At 38.5% G+C, this 19,153-nt stretch overlaps 1 protein-coding gene across 1 annotated transcript in view; it reads left to right on the top strand.

Annotated features, from left to right (window-relative positions):
- The window catches only part of OXCT1 (3-oxoacid CoA-transferase 1), a 192,127-nt gene that overhangs the window by 137,176 nt on the left and 35,798 nt on the right, over positions 1-19,153 (top strand). Inside the window, exon 14 of the mRNA XM_036740818.1 lies at positions 4,265-4,354. Coding sequence (XP_036596713.1) covers positions 4,265-4,354 — 90 coding nt within the window. The remainder of the gene's footprint in view (positions 1-4,264; positions 4,355-19,153) is intronic.

Raw genomic sequence — 19,153 nt, 5'->3', positions numbered from 1 at the left:
ATATGAACTGATGCAAAGTGAAATGAGCAGAACCAGAAGAACATTGTACACAGTAATAGTAATATTGTAAAGATAACTGTGATTTGCCTAGTTGATCTGGTCAATATAATGATCCATAACAATTCCAGAGGACTCATGATGAAAAATGCTATTCACATTGAGAGATAAAATTTTTGAATGTTGAATACAGATTGAAGCATATTTTTCACTTTATTTTTCCTGCCTTTTTTTTTGCAATATGCCTAATATAGAAATATGTTTTGTATGAGTTCACCTGTGTAATGGGCATCATATTGCTCAATTGTTGAGCAAAGGGCTGAAAGGAAGGAGAGAATTTGGAACTTAAAATATTAAAACGTAAATGTTAAAAAAAGAATTCCCCTTCAGCACTGTGGACAAATGGTCAACCAGACTCTACTTGGAAGACCTACAGTGAGGGAGAACCTATTACCTAAGAGACAGTTCAGAACCATGGAAAGAGTGTTTGAGTGCTGGCTTTGGAGTCAGATGACCCAGGATTCTGGCTCTATCCCTTACAGTCTATGTGACCCTTAGGCAAGTTGCTTCTCAACTTTATCTCTCTTACATTTTCTTTCTTTTTTCCTTCCTTCCTCGTTTTCTTTCTCTTTTCCCTTTCTTCCTTCTCTCTTTCCCCTTCCCTCCCTCCCTTCCTTCCCTCTTCCCTCTCCTTATATAAATCTGTGATCCTGTGATCTTCCTGGGCAGCCCATCCTTTTATGGATTGCTGTAATTGTTAGCAAGTTTTTTTTTCCCTGAAATCTGCCCTAAATTTTCCTCGTTGCAACTTCCATTGTTACTGGTTCAGGTTTTTCCGATGAAATATAACAGTCCTTAACATATTTCAAGACAAGTGCTACATGTACCTCCTTGAGTATTAAATTCTCTAGGTTAAATACCCCCAGTTTTTTTAAACCAATTTTTGTATGGCATGAACTCCTATTTAGCCTTATTCATGAGAATGGATTGAGAGGCCTTCGTACTCTCCTTTCTTCTCCCTACCATTTCTGGACAATTGTTCTGTCATTCTCATTTAGCAACCTCCTTTCCTTTGAAATTCATGCTGTCTAATTATATCATTCTCTCTTCATCTTTGTCACTGTCAGCCACCTCCTTTCTGAATACTTCTTTAACTTCCTCAATTATTTTAGTTGTTGGGTTATAGTCTTTTTACTTTATCTGTCTATCCATCTACATACATAAAGAGAGATGCATACACACATACATACTGCTGGAGATGGATATAAGGGGTAGAAGAGATTTTATATATAATTATATACATATATACTCATATGATTATAGTTGTATAATTATATATCATGTTATGCCTAATGTAAATTAATATATTTTTAAATACATATAAAAGTCTTTATATATCACATACCTATTTATATATCTTATATATGTACACTTTCTATACACATATACTTTCTAATCCTCTGACTTAACTTTTTCTTTAACAAACTCAACCTCCATTTTTACTCCACTTTAACTATCATTGTGGTATGGCCACACTTTAGACCTATCCAATTATTATTGGACCTATACAAGCATAAGTGTATGTGTAGCTATGTATAATGTATGTATGCATGCATGCATGTATGCATGTGTGTATAGTCCCAACTCTGAAATTCTCCTCTCTGGCAATTTCTCATCTAACCCCTAGTTTCTCCTTCTCATTGAACCTTTTCTTTGTCATCATTGCAACCTTTGCTCCATCTCCCAAATTCATTTTCATCATTCTGATTTCACTTGCTTCTCTCTCCTAGAGTCAGTAACTTCAGCAACATCCTTCCTATTACCTTATGTGACAGTTAAAAAGTTTGAGAGACATAGTTTCTGGGTAATTTACTCATTTTATTAATAATGCCAGCATTTTAATAAAAGGATGGTCATTTTCCTGTCTTTCTTAGAACAAAGACACCTCATGGCAGTGGGTTCACAGTTTATATATCCTTTGAAGAGTAAGTGTTCCTGTGGGGTGGCAATCAATAACTCTGATTGGTCAACAAGTAATAAGAAAATCAATTTACAATGAGAGGCTGGGCTATATTACAATGAGGGTCTTGCGGTATGTGACTTGGATCACACAAATCGTGATCAAGGAGACATTAACTTCCGTATCACCTGTCTGGCAAAATGGAGAATCTACACTTCCCAGACCTGTCTGTACAAACACAATGAGCTGGAATGCACCCATTAGCCCAAACTTTGAATTTCTTTTATTGTCTGATTAGATCTTGGCCTGGGCAAATTTTTAAGAAAGATTTCCCACACTGGTTGGTTTCTGGATGAGGAAGTAGAAAAGGGAAAAGACTTGGTCTTAATACAATAATTAGTTATTAAATATAAGAGAAAAATGCTCATCTCTCACACGTAGAACCCCATGCTTTCTCTACCCTTTGCCCTTTTTGCTGTACTTGTCTTAGTAATCATTATCCCTCCCTTCACAAAACCCATCTACTTTTTCTACTACAGCTTTTGGTTTTCTGAACATGGCAGGAGAAACTCATGAAACCCCATGAAGAGGATTTACTATTAAAGTCATATGTTACAGTCTCAGCTGGATTCTCAACCACCCAGCAATTCTTTAATTCAGCTCTAATTGACTCTCTATCAAATTCTCCACATCAGTTGTTTCACACTTTCCCCAGTCTCCTCCAAACTCCATCTCCCCTTTTCCCTTACCACATATACACACACATACACACACATATACACACCTCCCCCGTTGAAATCCAACCTATCCTTCAAGCCCTAGCTGAACTGTCACCTCCTCCATGAAGCTCTCTCTCATAACCAATATTGATCTCTCCCTAATTCTCATGGTACTTCTTTTTGTTGTGTTATGAAAATATCACATGCTTTTTTATTCATAGACATTTACACACACACCTTTTGCTACCTCTCCTCCATGAGGCAGAGACCTTGTGCATCTTGGTGGCTTCCTTAGTGCACAAGACAGCACAACACACAATGTAGTAGCATACTTGTTACATTATTTTTGAAATGATAGCCTAAGGATGATCACGTAACTGGTAGAAATATTAAAATATAAATGATAGTTTACATTGGCCAAGAAAGAATTCTACTCTTCAGATGTTAACCTGAGCAGCCCTGTGGCCCAATCAGGAGGCTCCAGATAATGTTCTGTATAACCTGTGGCCCATGTAGCCGCTTGTGGCATGCCAAAGGATTTCCTCTGTGTATAAAAGATGTTTTCGGCTACATTTTTCACAGCTGCCCAAAATCCTTTGGTGTGCCGCAGATTGAGCAACCCTGCTCTAGATTGTGTCAAGTGAGAAAGAATTTCCAAAACCTTTTCCCTCCATACTCATCAAAAATAAGGAAATGCAGTATAAAATTCTGTCTTCTAAATGGCAAGAAGTCTTGGGTCGAAAAACAAAAGTTAAAGAATTTGGAGAATATTAGAGGGATTGGGGACTCAGGCCAAAGTGTCACTGACTTTCTTGTTGATTTTATTTGAGCAACTGCAAAATCCATCAATTCCCTGGACCTTAATATTTAGAAATAAGTTATTCTCTCTGAATTATCCAAGTAGAGTAGGGTATATGGGGAGTAGTGGGCAGGGAAAGGGTTGTCAGAGTGGCCATCATTCAGGAACAGACTGGTATTTCTGAAAGGGATTTGAATGATCTGCCCCTGTTTTGAGAAAGTTTTCTTTTTCAGACTACTTTTTTCTTAGCCCTGAGAAAATGCCATTACTGTCTTTGGTGGAGTAACTGAATATTGTCTTCAATTGCAGGAAATTGGAGAGCATGATTTAACAAAATGTCTGTAATTGAAATTGATGTGATACAAATAAGTGTGGAAAGTTATTCATGTTCAAGTTTCTTACATTTTAAACTAGCATTTCTCCAGTCCTGCCACTATGGGTGTCTAGTCTGCAGATGTTCTGAAGTTACCTTATGTATTTGTGAATTCTCTTATTGCTTATTTACTTGAAATTAAATTCCCCTGTGTGTGTGTAAGCAAAATAAAACTTTTTCACATATTGCCCTCAACTTTATCTTTCAACTCTGAGATAATAGAATACCAGGGTTCCAAGCTTCCCTGCAGAGGAGTTTTGACAGTGCTAATAAACAAGCAGGTAGAAGGGTTATTCCCTTCAGCTGATTAGAATTTGTTCCAGTGGTGTATTCCTTCAGCTTGACTTGGTTCTCCCACACAAGTAATTAATTTGGAGAAATGTGGCTTCTTCTAATGCTCTGATTCTTGCTCGCAGGGAAAGATGGTGAAAGGAATGGGCGGTGCCATGGACTTGGTGTCCAGCTCAAAAACCAAAGTGGTCGTCACCATGGAGCATTCGGCAAAGGTAATGAGTGCTCTCGGTCATTTATATAGCAGCAACTACTATGTGCCAGGCACTGTGCTAAACACTGAGGGCACAAAGGGAAGGAAAAGACCATACCCGCCTTCAAGGTGCTTACAGTCTACTGGACAGTATAATGGAGGGACAAGAGGAAGGGAATGAGCGTTTATATAGCACCTGTTATGTGCCAGACACAGTGCTAAGGGATGGGGATACAAAGTAAGGAAAAAGACAGTTCCTGCCCCAAGGAGCTCACAATCTAACAGGGAAGACTATAGGCAAACAGTTATGTACAAACAAGTTATAGACTGGATAGATAGGAGATAGGGTGTTGTGTTTGTTCTTCATTCTCGAAGAGGAGCATGACATCAGGGAAATGATGACATGACTTGCAGTTGACTTTGATTTGAGTGAGGAAAGGCTGTGAATAGGCCTCTTTAAAAAGCAAGTCAGGAGGTGGCCCCTTTAATTTAAAAAAATTTTAAAAAAATCAAACTGAGAAGGGAAGACCCTCAGGGTTGCTGGTGAAAAGAGAAACAGTATTTACATTCACTCTTGAGCCAGGAGGGCTCAAAAAATAGCCGTTAAGTGGAACTTGGGCAGGGATCTATTGTTCAATCTATGAGTTTCAGAGTGAAATGGATTTAAGGCTTAGTCTTTGAGAAAGAGATGTAGCCAGTAGACCCCAAATTAACTAGGCAGCTTTCCACCATCAAAATTTACCTTCCTTTGGAGAGGACAGGCAGAAGCAGAGGCTTATTATGCACAAACAAGCTGTAGATTGGATAGATAGGAAATAAGTAAATGAGGGAAAGCACTAGAATTAAGAGGGATTAGGGAAAGCTTTCTGTAAAAGGTGGAGTTTTAGTTGGGAATTAAAGGAAGCCTACTGAGGTGGCAGAACAGAGGTGGGAGAACATTCCAGGTATGGGGAATAGCCAGAAAGAAGGCCTGTAGCCAAGAGATGGGAGTGTCTTATTTGTGGAACAACCAGAAAGCCAGGGTCGCAGGATTGATCTGCGACACCTAAATGCTGTTTTTCTGAAAACCCAAATTGCTCTAAAACTAGGACATACACCTAATACAGACCCTTCCCTTAGAGCTCATATTCTAGGTGACAGAAACACGTAATCCACATGGTATTTAGCATAAATAGTTAGTTCTGCCTCATTAAAAATGATGTATTTTCAAGAGGAATAGGATGTATAAAAACATTTTAATATGTGCTTGCTTTATTAGGTCTACTATGCACTAAATGAGAGATAGCATAGTTTAGCAGCTACAGGGAAGGCCTCAGAGCCTGGAAGACCTGGGTTCAAGGCCTGCTGGCTGAGTGACCAGGGACAAATCACTCAACCTCTGAGTGCTCTTGGTAATTCTTAAAACTGTCAGTGTCAGAGAAGGTGCTGACCTATGTTGGTAGAAGGAGTTTCTTTGCAACAGAATTCCCTCTACCAATGAAATCACAGGTCCAGTACCTATCTCTACTATGTCCAAAGTACTTGTAATTATTTCACATATGCCCTAATTATTTGTCATTGTTTACCCCAACAGTCTGGCTTTAAAAAAAGACATCTTTATCTTTGAATATTTGCCTCTTATATGAGAAGTAAAAACATTTTAAAAGGTATTATAAAAGATGTGATGACATGTGTTGGTTCGGGCTTTAATACCTATTTTTCGTGTCCTTCCTATTTAGTGATGGCATTAGAACGGGGGATAGGGTGTAGGGTGTGTTCAGGGTGACAGCTAATTGTGTATGTAAACACTTTTCCTTGAGCAGCAGCCCCTGCTGCATTAACACCTCTATACAGATCAGACTATAGTCTTCAGCTGCAGCTGCCATTTGTAGAGCCTGGTGCTATTTATACCATTGCTGCTTTCTGAAGTTGTGAAAGAAGCCCCATTTGATGATGAGGTTGGTCAGTCTGCCATGGGTGCTGCCGTCTGTCAGTCCATAGCTGGGCCCCATTGTTTTACTTGCCATCACATTTATCTTCCCTACCCCACCCTGCCTGGGGTCCCCTAGCATTAACTCATTTTACCACGGTTGCTTGAGTATCCAAAGTCTATGTTTCTTCTGCCTAAAATTATGTTCTTGGTAAGCTGTTTGTTTTCCTGGACCCAGACTTCATCATTGATTATTCGGTTTTCTCTTTTAACCCCCAAATGCTAATTGTAGGTCATTGGTAAAATTATACAAAGAAGCATCAGCTTTGAATTGTTCTTGTCAAATCATTTATTAAGCACCTACTGTGTGCCGGACTTTGTGCTAAGCATTGAGGTTACAAAGAAAGGCAGAAACACAGTACTTGCCTCAGAGGGCTTACCTTCAAATGGTGGAGACAACATGTAAACAACTCTGTACAAATAAGATATATGCAGTATAAATTGGGGATAAATCTCATAGGGTTGGCAGTAGCATTAAAGGATATCAGGAAAGGCTTCTTGCAAAAGGTAGGATTTTGTCTGAGTCTGGAAGGAAACCAGGAGTTGCTGGTGAGGAGAGAGAGTTTCAGCCATAGTGGACAGACAGTGAAAATCCAATGAGTAAGGAGATGAGTCTTGGTGGGACCAGCAGGGAGTGGTTAGTCACTGGTTGGTAGAGTCTTGGAGGGGAATAAAGCATAAGAAGATTAGAAAAAAGCAGGAAGGGGCCAGGTTCTGAAGGGCTTTGAAAGCCGGACAGGATTTTATGTTTGATCCTGGAGGCAATAGGCTGCCACTGGACTTCATTGAATAGAGGGGTGACATGGCTATACCTATGCTTCAGCAATATGGCTGTGATAGCAGAGTGAAGGATTGACTGGAATGAGAAGAGATTTGAGACAAGTATGTACCAACCAGGTGTAATAGCAAGCACGCTAGTATACCCAGGATGGCCTGCTGGCACAGGTTCTTTGATCTGCTTTCAAAGGAAAAACAGTTTTTAAAGCAGTCAACAATCTTATTTTAATCAAACATATATATCATTCACTTAATTGAGGGGAAAGGTCAGCACTCTGAACGTAGAGACAAGCAGAGAAAATACACAGAAGAGAGCACAGATCAACAGACAGGGCTTCTAACTGACAAATTAGCACGTTACGTACAAAGTTGTTTTTGTTTTATTTTTAGTTTACAACACTCGGTTCTACATAATTTTGAGTTCCAGATTTTCTTCCCCCCCTCCTACATCCCTCCCCAAGATGGCATGGAATCCGATATATCTTCTATGTATAACTTCGCATTGAACTTATTTACATACTAGTCAAGTTGTGAAGAATTATGACCAGTGAAATGAATCATGAGAAAGAAGAAACAGAACCAAAAAAAAATCCCAAAAACAAAAACAAAAGAGAGAAAGAAAAAGGGAAAAAAGGCGAGCATAAAGTGCGCCTCAAACTGCATTCAGACTTCACATTTCTTTCTCTGGATGTAGATAGCACTCTCCATCGTGAATCCGTTGGAGTTGTTTTTGCACCTTGTGTTGCTGAGAAGAGCAAGGTCTATCAGAGTTAGTCCTCACAGAATCCATATATCTGTGGTTGTGTATAATGTTCTCCTGGTTCTGCTCCGCTCACTCAGCATTATATAGTGTAGGTTTTTCCAGGTTGTTATGAAGTCCGTATCATCCCCATTTCTTATAGCACAAAAGTATTCCTTTACCTTCACATACCACAACTTGTTCAGCCATTCCCCAGTTGATGGGCATCCCCTTGATATCCAATTCTTTGCTACTACAAAAAGAACTGCTGTAAATATTTTTGTACATATGGGTCCTTTCCCCACTTGTGTGATCTCTTTGGGATATAACCCTAGAAGTGGTGTTGCTGGGTAAAAGGGTATGAATATTTTTATAGCCCTTTGGGCATAGTTCCAAATTGCTCTCCAGAATGGCTGGATCAGTTCACAATTCCACCAGCAATGTAACAATGTTGCAATTTTCCCACATCCTCTCCAGCATTTATCATTTTCCTGTTTTGTCATTTTAGCCAATCTGACAGGAGGGAGATAGTATCTAAGAATTGTTTTGATTTGCATTTCTCTAATCAGTAGTGATTTTGAGCATTTTTTCATATGCCTATAGATATCTTTAATTTCTTCTTCTGAAACCTGCCTGTTCATATCCTTTGACCATTTCTCAATTGGGGAATGACTTGTATTCCTATGTATTTGGCTCAGTTCCCTGTATATTTTAGAGATGAGGCCTTTATCAGAGATACTGGTTGTAAAGGTTTTCTCCCAATTTTCTGCTTCCCTCCTAATCTTTGTCACATTGGCTGTTTTATACAAAAACCTTTCAATTTATCATAATCAAAATTATCCATTTTGCATTTTGTAATGCTCTCTGTCTCTTGTTGTGTCATGAATTCTTTTCTTTTCCATAAATCTGATAGGTAAACTATTCCTTGCTCTCCCAAATTGCTTATAGTATCAGCCTTTATTCCTAAATCATGAACCCATTTTGACTTTATTTTGGTATATGGTGTAAGATATTGGTCTATGCCAAGTTTTTGCCCTACCATTTTCCAATTTTCCCAGCAGTTTTTGTGAAATAGTGAATTCTTAGCCCAGAAGCTGGATTCTTTGGGTTTATCAAAGAGTAGATTGCTATAGTTGTCCATCTTGTGTACCTAACATATTCCACTGATCCATGACTCTGTTTCTTAGCCAGTACTAGGTAGTTTTGATGATTGCCGCTTTATTGTACAGTTTAATATCTGGTATGGCTAGGCCACCTTCCCTAGCATTTCTTTTCATTAATAGCCTAGATATTCTAGACCTCTTTTTCTTCCAGATGTATTTTGTTATTATTTTATCCAGCTCTGTAAAATAATTTTTTGGTAGTTTGATTGGTATGGCACTGAATAGATAAATTTAGATAAAATTGTCATTTTTATTATATTGGCCCAGCCTAACCATGAGCAACTGATATTTTTTTCATTTATTTAGATCTGACTTTATTTGCGTGAAAACTGTTTCATAATTATATTCATATAGTCCCTGGGTTTGTCTTGGCAGATAGACTCCCCAAAATTTTATGGAGTCTACAGTAACTTTTAATGGAATTTCTCTTTCTATCTCTTGCTGTTGGACTTTGTTAGTAATGTATAGGAATGCCGAGGATTTATGTGGGTTTATTTTATATCCTACAACTTTGTTAAAGTTGTTTATTATTTCAAGTACTTTTTACTTGATTCTCTAAGAGTCTCTAAGTAAATCATATCATCAGCAAAAAGTGATAATTTAGTTTCTTCGTTGCCTATTCTAATTCCTTCAATTTCTTTTTCTTCTCTTATTACTACAGCTAATGTTTCTGGTACCAAATTGAATAGTAGGGGTGACAATGGACATCCTTGTTTCACCCCTGATCTTCTTGGGAATGCATCTAGCTTGTCCCCATTACAAATAATGCTTGTTGATGGTTTTAGGTAGATGCTATTTATAATTTTAAGGAAGTCTCCATTTATTCCTATGCTTTCTAGTGTTTTTAATAGGAATGGGTTTTGTATTTTGTAAAAGGCTTTTTCTGCATCTATTGAGATGATCATATGGTTTCTGCTAGTTTTGTTGTTGATATGGTCAATTATGCTAATAGTTTTCCTAATATTGAATCAGTCTTGCATTCCTGGAGTAAATCCTACCTGGTCTCAGTGTATTATTCTCATGTTAAGTTGCTGCAATCTTTTTTGCTAATATTTTATTTAAAATTTTTGCATCAATATTCATTAGGGAAATTGGTCTATAATTTTCTTTCTCTGTTTTAACTCTTCCTGGTTTGGGTATTAGTACCATATTTGTGTCATAAAAAGAATTTGGTAAGACTCCTTCTTCACCTATTTTCCCAAATAGTCTACAAACTATAGGAATTAATTGTTCTTTAAATGTTTAATAAAATTCACATGTAAAACCATCTGGCCCTGGAGATTTTTTCCTAGGGAGTTCGTTGATGGCTTGCTCAATTTCTTTTTCTGAGATGGAGTTATTTAGAAATTTTGCTTCCTCTTCTGTTAACCTGGGCAATTTATGTTTTTGTAGATATTCATCCATATCTTTAAGGTTATCAAATTTATAGGCATACAATGGGGCAAAATAATTCCTAATTATTGTTTTGATTTCCTCTTCATTAGAGGTGAATTCACTCTTTTCATTTTTGATACTGGTAATTTGATTTTCTTTTTTCTTTTTTTTTTAATCAAATTGGCCAAAGGTTTATCAATTTTATTGGTTTTTCTTTTTTTTTGTAAAACCAGCTCTTTGTTTTCTTGGTTTCAATAATCTCTTCTTTGATTTTCAGTATTTCTAACTTGGTATTTAATTGGGGATTTTCAATTTGTTCTTTTTTCTAGCTTTTTCAGTTGTGTACCAAATTCATTGATCTCCTTTTTCTCTATTTTATTCATGTAAGCATTTAGAGATATAAAAATTCCCCTAAGAACTGCTTTTGCTGCATCCCATAAGTTTTGGTATGTTGTTTCATTATTGTCATTCTCTTGAATGGAGTTATTAATTGTTTCTCTGATTTGTTCTTTGGCCCACTCATTCCTTGGAATTGTATTATTTAGTTTCCAATTAATTTTTAGCTTATTTTTCCATGGTTGTTTTTTACAAATAATTTTTATTGCATCGTGATCTGAAAAGTATGCCTTGACTACTTCTGCCTTTCTGCACTGGATTGTGAGGTTTTATGCTCTAGTACATGGTCAGTTTTTGAGTATGTGCCATGTACCACTGAGAAGAAAGTATATTCCTTTTTATCCCCATTCAGTTTTCTCCAGAGGTCTATCATATCTGCCTTTTCTAAAATTCTGTTCACCTCCTTAACTTCTTTCTTATTTATTCTGAGGTTAGATTTATCAAGTTCAGAGAGGGGGAGGTTGAAGTCTCCCATTATTATAGTTTTGCTGTCTATTTCTTCCTGTAACTCCCTTAACCTCTCCTCTAAGAATTTGCATGCCATACCACTTGGTGCATATGTATTAAACAATGATATTGCTTCATTGTTTATGGTGCCTTTTAGCAGGATGTAGTGTCCTTCCTTATCTCTTTTAATTAGATCTATTTTTACTTTTGCTTTGTCTGAGATTATGATTGCTACACCTGCTTTTTTTTTTTACTTTAGCTGAAGCACAATATATTTTACTCCACCCTTTTACCTCTACCCTGTGTGTATCCCCCTGTTTCAAATGTGTTTCTTGTGAACAGCATATTATAGGATTATGGTTTTTAATCCATTCTGCTATCTGCTTCTGTTTTATGGGAGAGTTCATCCCATTCACATTCGCAGTTATGATTTCTATCTGTGTCTTTTTCTCCATCCTATTTCCCCCCGTTTATGCTTTTATTTCTCCCTTTCCTCTTCCACTCCTCAACAAAGTTTTGTTTTGACTGCCACCTTCCTCAGTTTACCCTCCTTCTTGATTCCCCTCCCTTACCTTACCATTTTCCGCTTGCTACTTCTTCTGACCACCCCCCCTCCCTTTTTTCCCCCTTTCCCCTCCTACTGCCTGTAGGACAAGTTAGATTTCTATACTTATCAGGGTATGTTATTCCCTGATCAGATGACAGTAAAGCTCAAATGTTGCTCTTCTCCCTCCTTTATTTCCCTCTACTATATTGTGTTTTTGTGGCTCTTCATTTGATGTCATTTTCCCTTTTCTACTACCTCCTTACCTCTTCTCCCATAACCCTCCCTTTACATCTCTTAATTATGTTTTACACAGTCTATGTGTATCCCTTTCAGTTGTCACAATAGCTGTACTATTCTCAAGACTGACATATATATGTATATGTACATATATATATTACATGCATAAGTTTATAATCCTATATAAAGATGTAAATAATTTGCCCTTATTGATTAATAAGGTTTGTGGGGGTTTTTCTCCCTGTTTACCTTTTTATGTCTCTCTTGAGTTTTGTATTTGAAGATCAAATTTTCCATTGAGTTCTGGCCTTTTCATCAGGAAGGTTTGGAATTCCCTTAGTTCGTTGAATGTCCATCTCCTTGCCCGAAAAATTATGCTTAATTTTGCTGAGTAGTTGATCCTTGGTTGTAGTCCTAGCTCCTTTGGCCTTCGGAATATCATATTCCAATTTCTCCTGTCATGTAATGTAGAAGCTGAGAGATCCTGCATGATCCTGACTGTAGTACCCACGATATTTGAATTGTTTCTTTTTGACTGCTTGCAGTATTTTCTCCTCAACTTTGTAATTCTGAAATTTGGCTATAATATTTCTTGGTGTTTTCAATTTGGGATCTTTTTCAGGGGGTGATCGGTGGATTCTTTCAATGACTATTTTACCCTCTGGTTCTAGGATCTCTGGGCAGTTATCTTTGATAATTTCTTCGAAGATACTGTCAAGGATCCTTTTTCATTGTGGGTTTTCCGTAGACCAATAATTCTTAAATTGTGTCTCCTGGATCTATTTTCCAGGTCAGTTGTTTTTCCAATCAGATATTTCACATTTTTTTTCTATTTTTTCATTCTTTACATTTTGTTTGACTACTTCTTGATGCCTCATAGAGTCATTAGCTTCCACTTGCTCAATTCTAATTTTTAATGAGTTGCTGTCTTCATTTTGCTTTTGAGTCTCCTTTTCCAGTTGGTTGATTTTACCTTTCAGGGTGTCATTTTCTCTATTTAGATTCTGAATCTCCATAACCATTTCACCAATCTTTTTTTTTAAGGACTTGATTTCGTCAGTGTTTTTTTTTCCATTTTTTCCATTTTTTCTTTTACCTCCCTAATTTGGTTTTTAAAATCCTCCTTTAGCTCTTCCAGTAATGCTTTTTGGGCTTGAGACCAGTTTACATTCCCTTTTGAGGTATCAGATGTGGATATAGTGTCATTGCTATCCTATTCCAAATTGGTATTTTGATAATGCCTATCTCCATAAAAAGAATCAGTGGTCGGTATGTTTGTGTTCTTCTTCATGTTGCTTAGCCTTTTCCTGGATTTACAATGAATTTCTGCTTTTGGGGCTCAGGGATCTCTGTCCCAGGTTTCTTATTCTGGGGTTTTTGAGTCTAATTACTGGTTTTGTGTATTATAGCCATCAGTTTCCTGAGGTGTGGGGGGAGGGGTCTGGCTTCCTGAAGTCTGTTCTTCCCCTGGGGCTGCTCTCCAGCACTGTTGCTCTTCAGCAATGGTCTCAGCTTTTTGTTGTTTGTGCTGGTGTCTGCCACTTCCCCTGAGGGTGCAAGGCTCCTGGTATTGACCCCTGCTGGCTCTGCCCCTCTGGGACTCAGGAACTCCCACTGCTTGGCTACTGAAGCACCACTTCTGTCTTCTCTATTCCAGTGTTCTTTCCCGAGGAATTCTCTGGGTCAGGAGGGGAGGGATTAGAGTCATTTACCTGGACATTATGTCTTCAGGAAGTTCAAGATGCATTTCATACCTTTGGGCTGCAAGCCTCAGGAGTCGATGTCTCATAGTGGTTGCATTGCACTTCTGCCTCTCTTCAGTTCCACAGACTGCCATCCTGTGTTGGGAGGCCCTCTCCGCCAGTTTCAGGTGCCCAGCTTTCTCCCAGCCTGTCTCGCATGTTGGTTTCCGCAGCTTCTTCTGCTTTGGTGCTGTCTGGAGCAGCTCCGCACACCGAGCGCTCTCCCAGCCTACAGATCTGTCCCCTCTGCCAGACTCTCCTGGCTTGCAAATTTGCCTCACTCAGACTGCTTGCAGTTTCTAACTCCCTCAAGTCTGCTCAGATTCACTTTTTTATAGGAATCTGACATGAGAGAGCCCCGGTAAGACACTGTTTTCACTTGGCCATCTTGGCTCTGCCCTGGATTTTCAAAGCCGGGGCAGGGGGCTCCTTAATGGCTACCTAGCATCTCATCGGTCCAAATAACATGAACATTCTTTCAATGAGTGAGACCCCAAAGCAAAACCTCACCTCAGAATATATATACCCTTCTCAGAGCCAGAGGGCATCACAACCCTCCTGAGCCAGTACCTAATTAGAAATCAGCAAAAGGTGTGAGCCTTCCTACAAACAAGCCTCCCCCAATCAAGCTTCCCTTGATGGGCTCTATGTGAGGCCTATTAATGGGCAGGGAAGATCTTCTATTCCATTAATATTACACCAGGTTCCTGCAATAGTCCCATAGGTCTATATCTTGCAGTCCATAGCATCAAACACCAGGTTACTATATTTATTTGCTGCCATAAATTGTATGTCTATTCTGTTCCACTGATCTACCTTTCTATTTCTTAGTCAGTAGTGATAGTTTTGATAATTGCTGTCTTATAATATAGTTTAAGATCTAATGCTGCTAAAGTACTTTCCTTTACATTTTTCACTAGTTCCTTTGAAATTCATGACTTCTTGTTCTCCCAAATGAATTTTGTTATAGTTTTTCTAATCCAGTAAAATAATTTTTTTTGGTAATTTAATTGGGATAGCCTTGAATATATAAATTAGTTCAAGTAAAATTGTCATTTTTATTTTATTGGCCCTGCCTAGTGCTATCCTTATAATAATCTTGTTAAGTAGGTAACACAATTATTTTTCCCATCTTCCACATGAGGAAACTGAGACTTAGAAAGACTTAAATGAATTATATTCATACAGCTGGTAAGTGTCAGAGTTGGAACTGGGATCCAGTCTTTAGAATTTTAAGTGCTCTCATTTCTACTGGGTTAAAGTGAACCATTGTCAGTTAGCTGTTGACCTTGATTTTGGTCTGAATTTTGATAGCAAGATGATACTGACCTTTGCTGCCCAGCCAAGACACATGATAGTCTTTTTGCAAGGCAGATGGTAGAGTTGAAAGAACACTTGACTTGAAACCATTCTGGATTCAAATATCACTTTTATTGCTTGACTCACTATGATTGTGGACAAATCTCTTAACCTTGCTGACTCTTGGTTTTCTTCTCTGTAAAATGGGAACAGTGAGGTTTAAGCCTCCTGGGGAATTTTGTGGTATAGCAGATAGAGAAGGGTCTGGGTTCAAATCCCTCATCTGGCCTTGTATCACAAGGCAAGTAACTTAATTCCTTGGTGCTCCAGGGAACTCTCTTAAGACTAAATTATAAAGCAGGCATTAATCTGCATTGCTGGATAGTTTCCTCATTGGAGATTTCCTATATTAATGAGTATACAGGTCTTGTCCCCCAAGCATGAAGAAGAGAAGTAGGTATACGTTGTTATTATTTAGTGCTATTTTATACTTCTTGTCAACTTGGAGACAATGTATAGATAACATCTGTAGATGTTCTCTGTAACAGAATTTTATTATTATTGTTTTTAGAAAATATTTTTGACACCAAAATTTACATGTTTACACTCTAGTATTGCCAAGATCCTAGATAATGCTGCAAATCATCTACTGATAAGAATTGTAAGCTATGTGCTTCTGGAGACACAGTCAGACTCTAAGTTGCTTTAGTTGCCATGATTAATGATGAAAATTGAATACAACAGTAAGAAATAGTTCTAGTCCTTCATTGTTTAGTGGCAGCAGAAATATTTGACCCTATCAGCATTCCTGAGCTGCTTTGAACAAGAAGCCCCTACATGGAAGCCATGGGATCTTTTAAAAAGGATTAAGAAAGGAAGCGTTATTCAATGGAGAGCACTCCAGCTTTGGAATTAGAAGAGCTGAGTTCAAATTCTCTCTCTGCTTACTGTTTGTGCCATCTTGGACAAGTCACTTAATATCTCTTGGCCTCAGTGGCAGGCAGGGTGTTGTACTAGAAGGTCCCTATGGTTCCTTTTAGTGCTCTGTCATCTGATCCTTTGACCTGGGGTGGGGTGGGGGGTCAATTCCCAGCAGTGCCACTGAATTACTCTGTAACAGGAAGTTCTTTCTGTTCTATAGTCTTCTATCTAATCATATAGATAATAATAGCTAACATTTGTATAGGCACTGTGCTAACCCCTTTATACTTATTACCAATTATTAACTACCAAATGGAAGACCTTAACTGCCTCCTTAGCTGTACTGTCATCAAGATATTGCAAAGATCAATTAGACAGTGACAGGGCAGAATAAAATGTCATGAACCTCTCGGAGAAACTTACCTTGTGGTATAGTGACAACTCCTTGGATACAGGCCTTGTTAAGTTGCTGTTCCATTAGTTGTAAATATGGTAGCTGACTATTTAAAAAGAAGGCCAACCAAAACCTTTGAAGCTGAATTTTGAATTTTGAACCTCTCTGCAAATTTGCTTTTGGGCAGAACCTTCAAATTGATACTGAAATTTGAGATCAAGAGATAATTGAAAGGTAGAGCCAAGATGGCGGCTGGAAAGCAGGGACTTGCGTGAGCTCCCTACCATGTCCCTCCAAAAACCTATAAAAATGGCTCTGAACAAATTCTAGAACTGCAGAACCCACAAAATGGCAGAGGGAAGCAGGGATCCAGCCCAGGACAGCCTGGATGGTCACTGGATGAGGTCTATCATGCACGGAGCTGGGAGCGGAGCAGAGCTCAGCGTGGGAGGCAGCAGGACCAGCCAGACCAAGAGCCGGGCAGAAGAGGCTCTAGCACTCTGAATCAGTGAGCTGTGGCAGTTACCAGACTTCTCAACCCACAAACACCAAAGACAACAGAGAAGGTTAGTGGGAAAAGCTGCGGGGGACAGAGTTCGCGGTTTGGCCACCGCCCCAGGGGCAGTGGGGGAGGTGCAGCTACAGAACTACAGCTGCAGTTACTTCCAGCCCCAGGCCCACGTGATGAGAAGAATTAAGTGGTGGATCAGAGCAGGACTGCAGAGCCTGCTGAAGATTTGCGTCAGGTCTGAGTTCGTAGTTCTTGAGGAAGGAGGAGTGCTGCGGTGGCAGAGCTGGCTGTATAGAAATAGCTCTGAAATCAACGGCGCATCCCCTCAAGCTTGGAACAAAGTACTCTTTGCTCTACAAGCAGTCATACCCCGACGAAAAACTCAAGGGTCAAGTAAGTTGGCTGGGACATGGCCAGGCAGCGAAAACGCACCCAGATTCAGTCTCAGACTTTGGAATCTTTCTTTGGTGACAAAGAAGACTAAAACATATAGCCTGAAGAAGTCAACAAAGTGCAATAGCCTACACAAAAAGCCTCCAAGAAAAACGTGAACTGGTCTCAGGCCAAGGAAGAGCTCAAAAAGGAGTTGGAAAAGCAAGTTAGAGAAGTAGAGGAAAAATTGGGATGAGAAATGAGAATGATGCAAGAAAACCATGAAAAACAGGTCAGTGACTTGCTGAAGGAGACCCAAAAAAATACTGAAAAAAATATTGAAGAAAACAACACTTTAAAAAATAGACTAACTCAAATGGCAAAAGAGCTCCAAAATGCCAATGAGGAAAAGAATGCCTTGAAAGGCAGAATTAGCCAAATGGAAAAGGAGCTCCAAAAGACCACTGAAGAAAATACTGCCTTAAAAATGAGATTGGAGCAAGTGGAAGCTAGTGATTTGATGAGAAATCAAGATATTATCAAACAGAACCAAAGGAATGAAGAAATGGAAGACGATGTCAAATATCTCATTGGAAAAACCACTGACCTAGAAAATAGATCCAGGAGAGATAATTTAAAAATTATTGGACTACCTGAAAGCCATGATCAAAAAAAGAGCCTAGATATCATCTTTCAAGAAATTATCAAGGAGAACTGCCCTGATATACTAGAGCCAGAAGGTAAAATAGAAATTGAAAGAATCCGCAGATCACCTCCTCAAATAGATCCCAAAAAGAAAACTCCTAGGAAGATTGTCGCCAAATTCCAGAGCTCCCAGGTCAAGGAGAAAATCCTGCAAGCAGCCAGAAAGAAATAATTTGAATATTGTGGAAAAACAATCAGGATAACACAGGATCTGGCAGCTTCCACATTAAGGGACTGAAGGACTTGGAATACAATATTCTGGAGGTCAATGGAGCTAGGATTAAAACCAAGAATCACCTACCCAGCACAAGTGAGTATCATGCTCCAAGGCAAAATATGGATTTTCAATAAAATAGAGGACTTTCAAGCTTTCTCAGTGAAAAGACCAGAGCTGAATAGAAAATTTGACTTTCAAACACAAGAATCAAGAGAAGCCTGAAAAGGTAAACAAGAAAGAGAAATTATAAGGGACTTACTAAAGTGGAACTGTTTTGTTTACGTTCCTACTTGGAAAGATGATGTGTATGATTCATGAGACCTCAATATCACAGTAGCTGAAAGGAATATGCATATATATATATATATATATATATGTGTGTGTGTGTGTGTGTGTGTGTGTGTGTATACATATATATATACATATGTGTGTGTCTATGTATGTATATATGTAGATATATATGTGTATATATATGTATATATGTGTGTGTGTGTGTATACACACACACACACACACAAAGGGCACAGGGTGAGCTGAATATGAAAAAAAATAAAAAAATAAAATCAATTTAAGGAATAAGAGAGGAATATATTGAGAGAGGGAGAAAGGGTGAGATAGAATGGGGTAAATTATCTGGCATAAAAGTGGCAAGAAAAAGTGGTTCTGTAGAAAAGGAAGAGGGGGCAGGTGAGGGGGAATGAATAAATCTTGCTGTCATTGGATTTGACCTGAGGAGGGAATACCATACACGCTCAATTGGGTATCTTACCCCACAGGAAAGAAGGAGGAAGAAGATAAAAAAGGGCGGATGATAGAAGGGAGGGCAGATGGGGGGGAAGAAGTAATCAAAAACAAACACTTTCGAAAAGGGACAGGGTCAAGGGAGAAAATTCAATAAAGGGGGATAGGTTAGGAAGGAGCAAAACATAGTTAATCTTTCACAACATGAGTATTTTGGAAGGGTTTTACATAATGATATGCATGTGGCCTATGTTGAATTGCTTGCCTTCT

This window comes from Trichosurus vulpecula, chromosome 1, assembly GCF_011100635.1.
Source record: "Trichosurus vulpecula isolate mTriVul1 chromosome 1, mTriVul1.pri, whole genome shotgun sequence".
Taxonomy (NCBI): Eukaryota; Metazoa; Chordata; class Mammalia; order Diprotodontia; family Phalangeridae; genus Trichosurus; species Trichosurus vulpecula.
The sequence above is the reverse complement of the archived record's forward strand: the minus strand, read 5'-3'. Positions and strand labels throughout refer to the sequence as shown.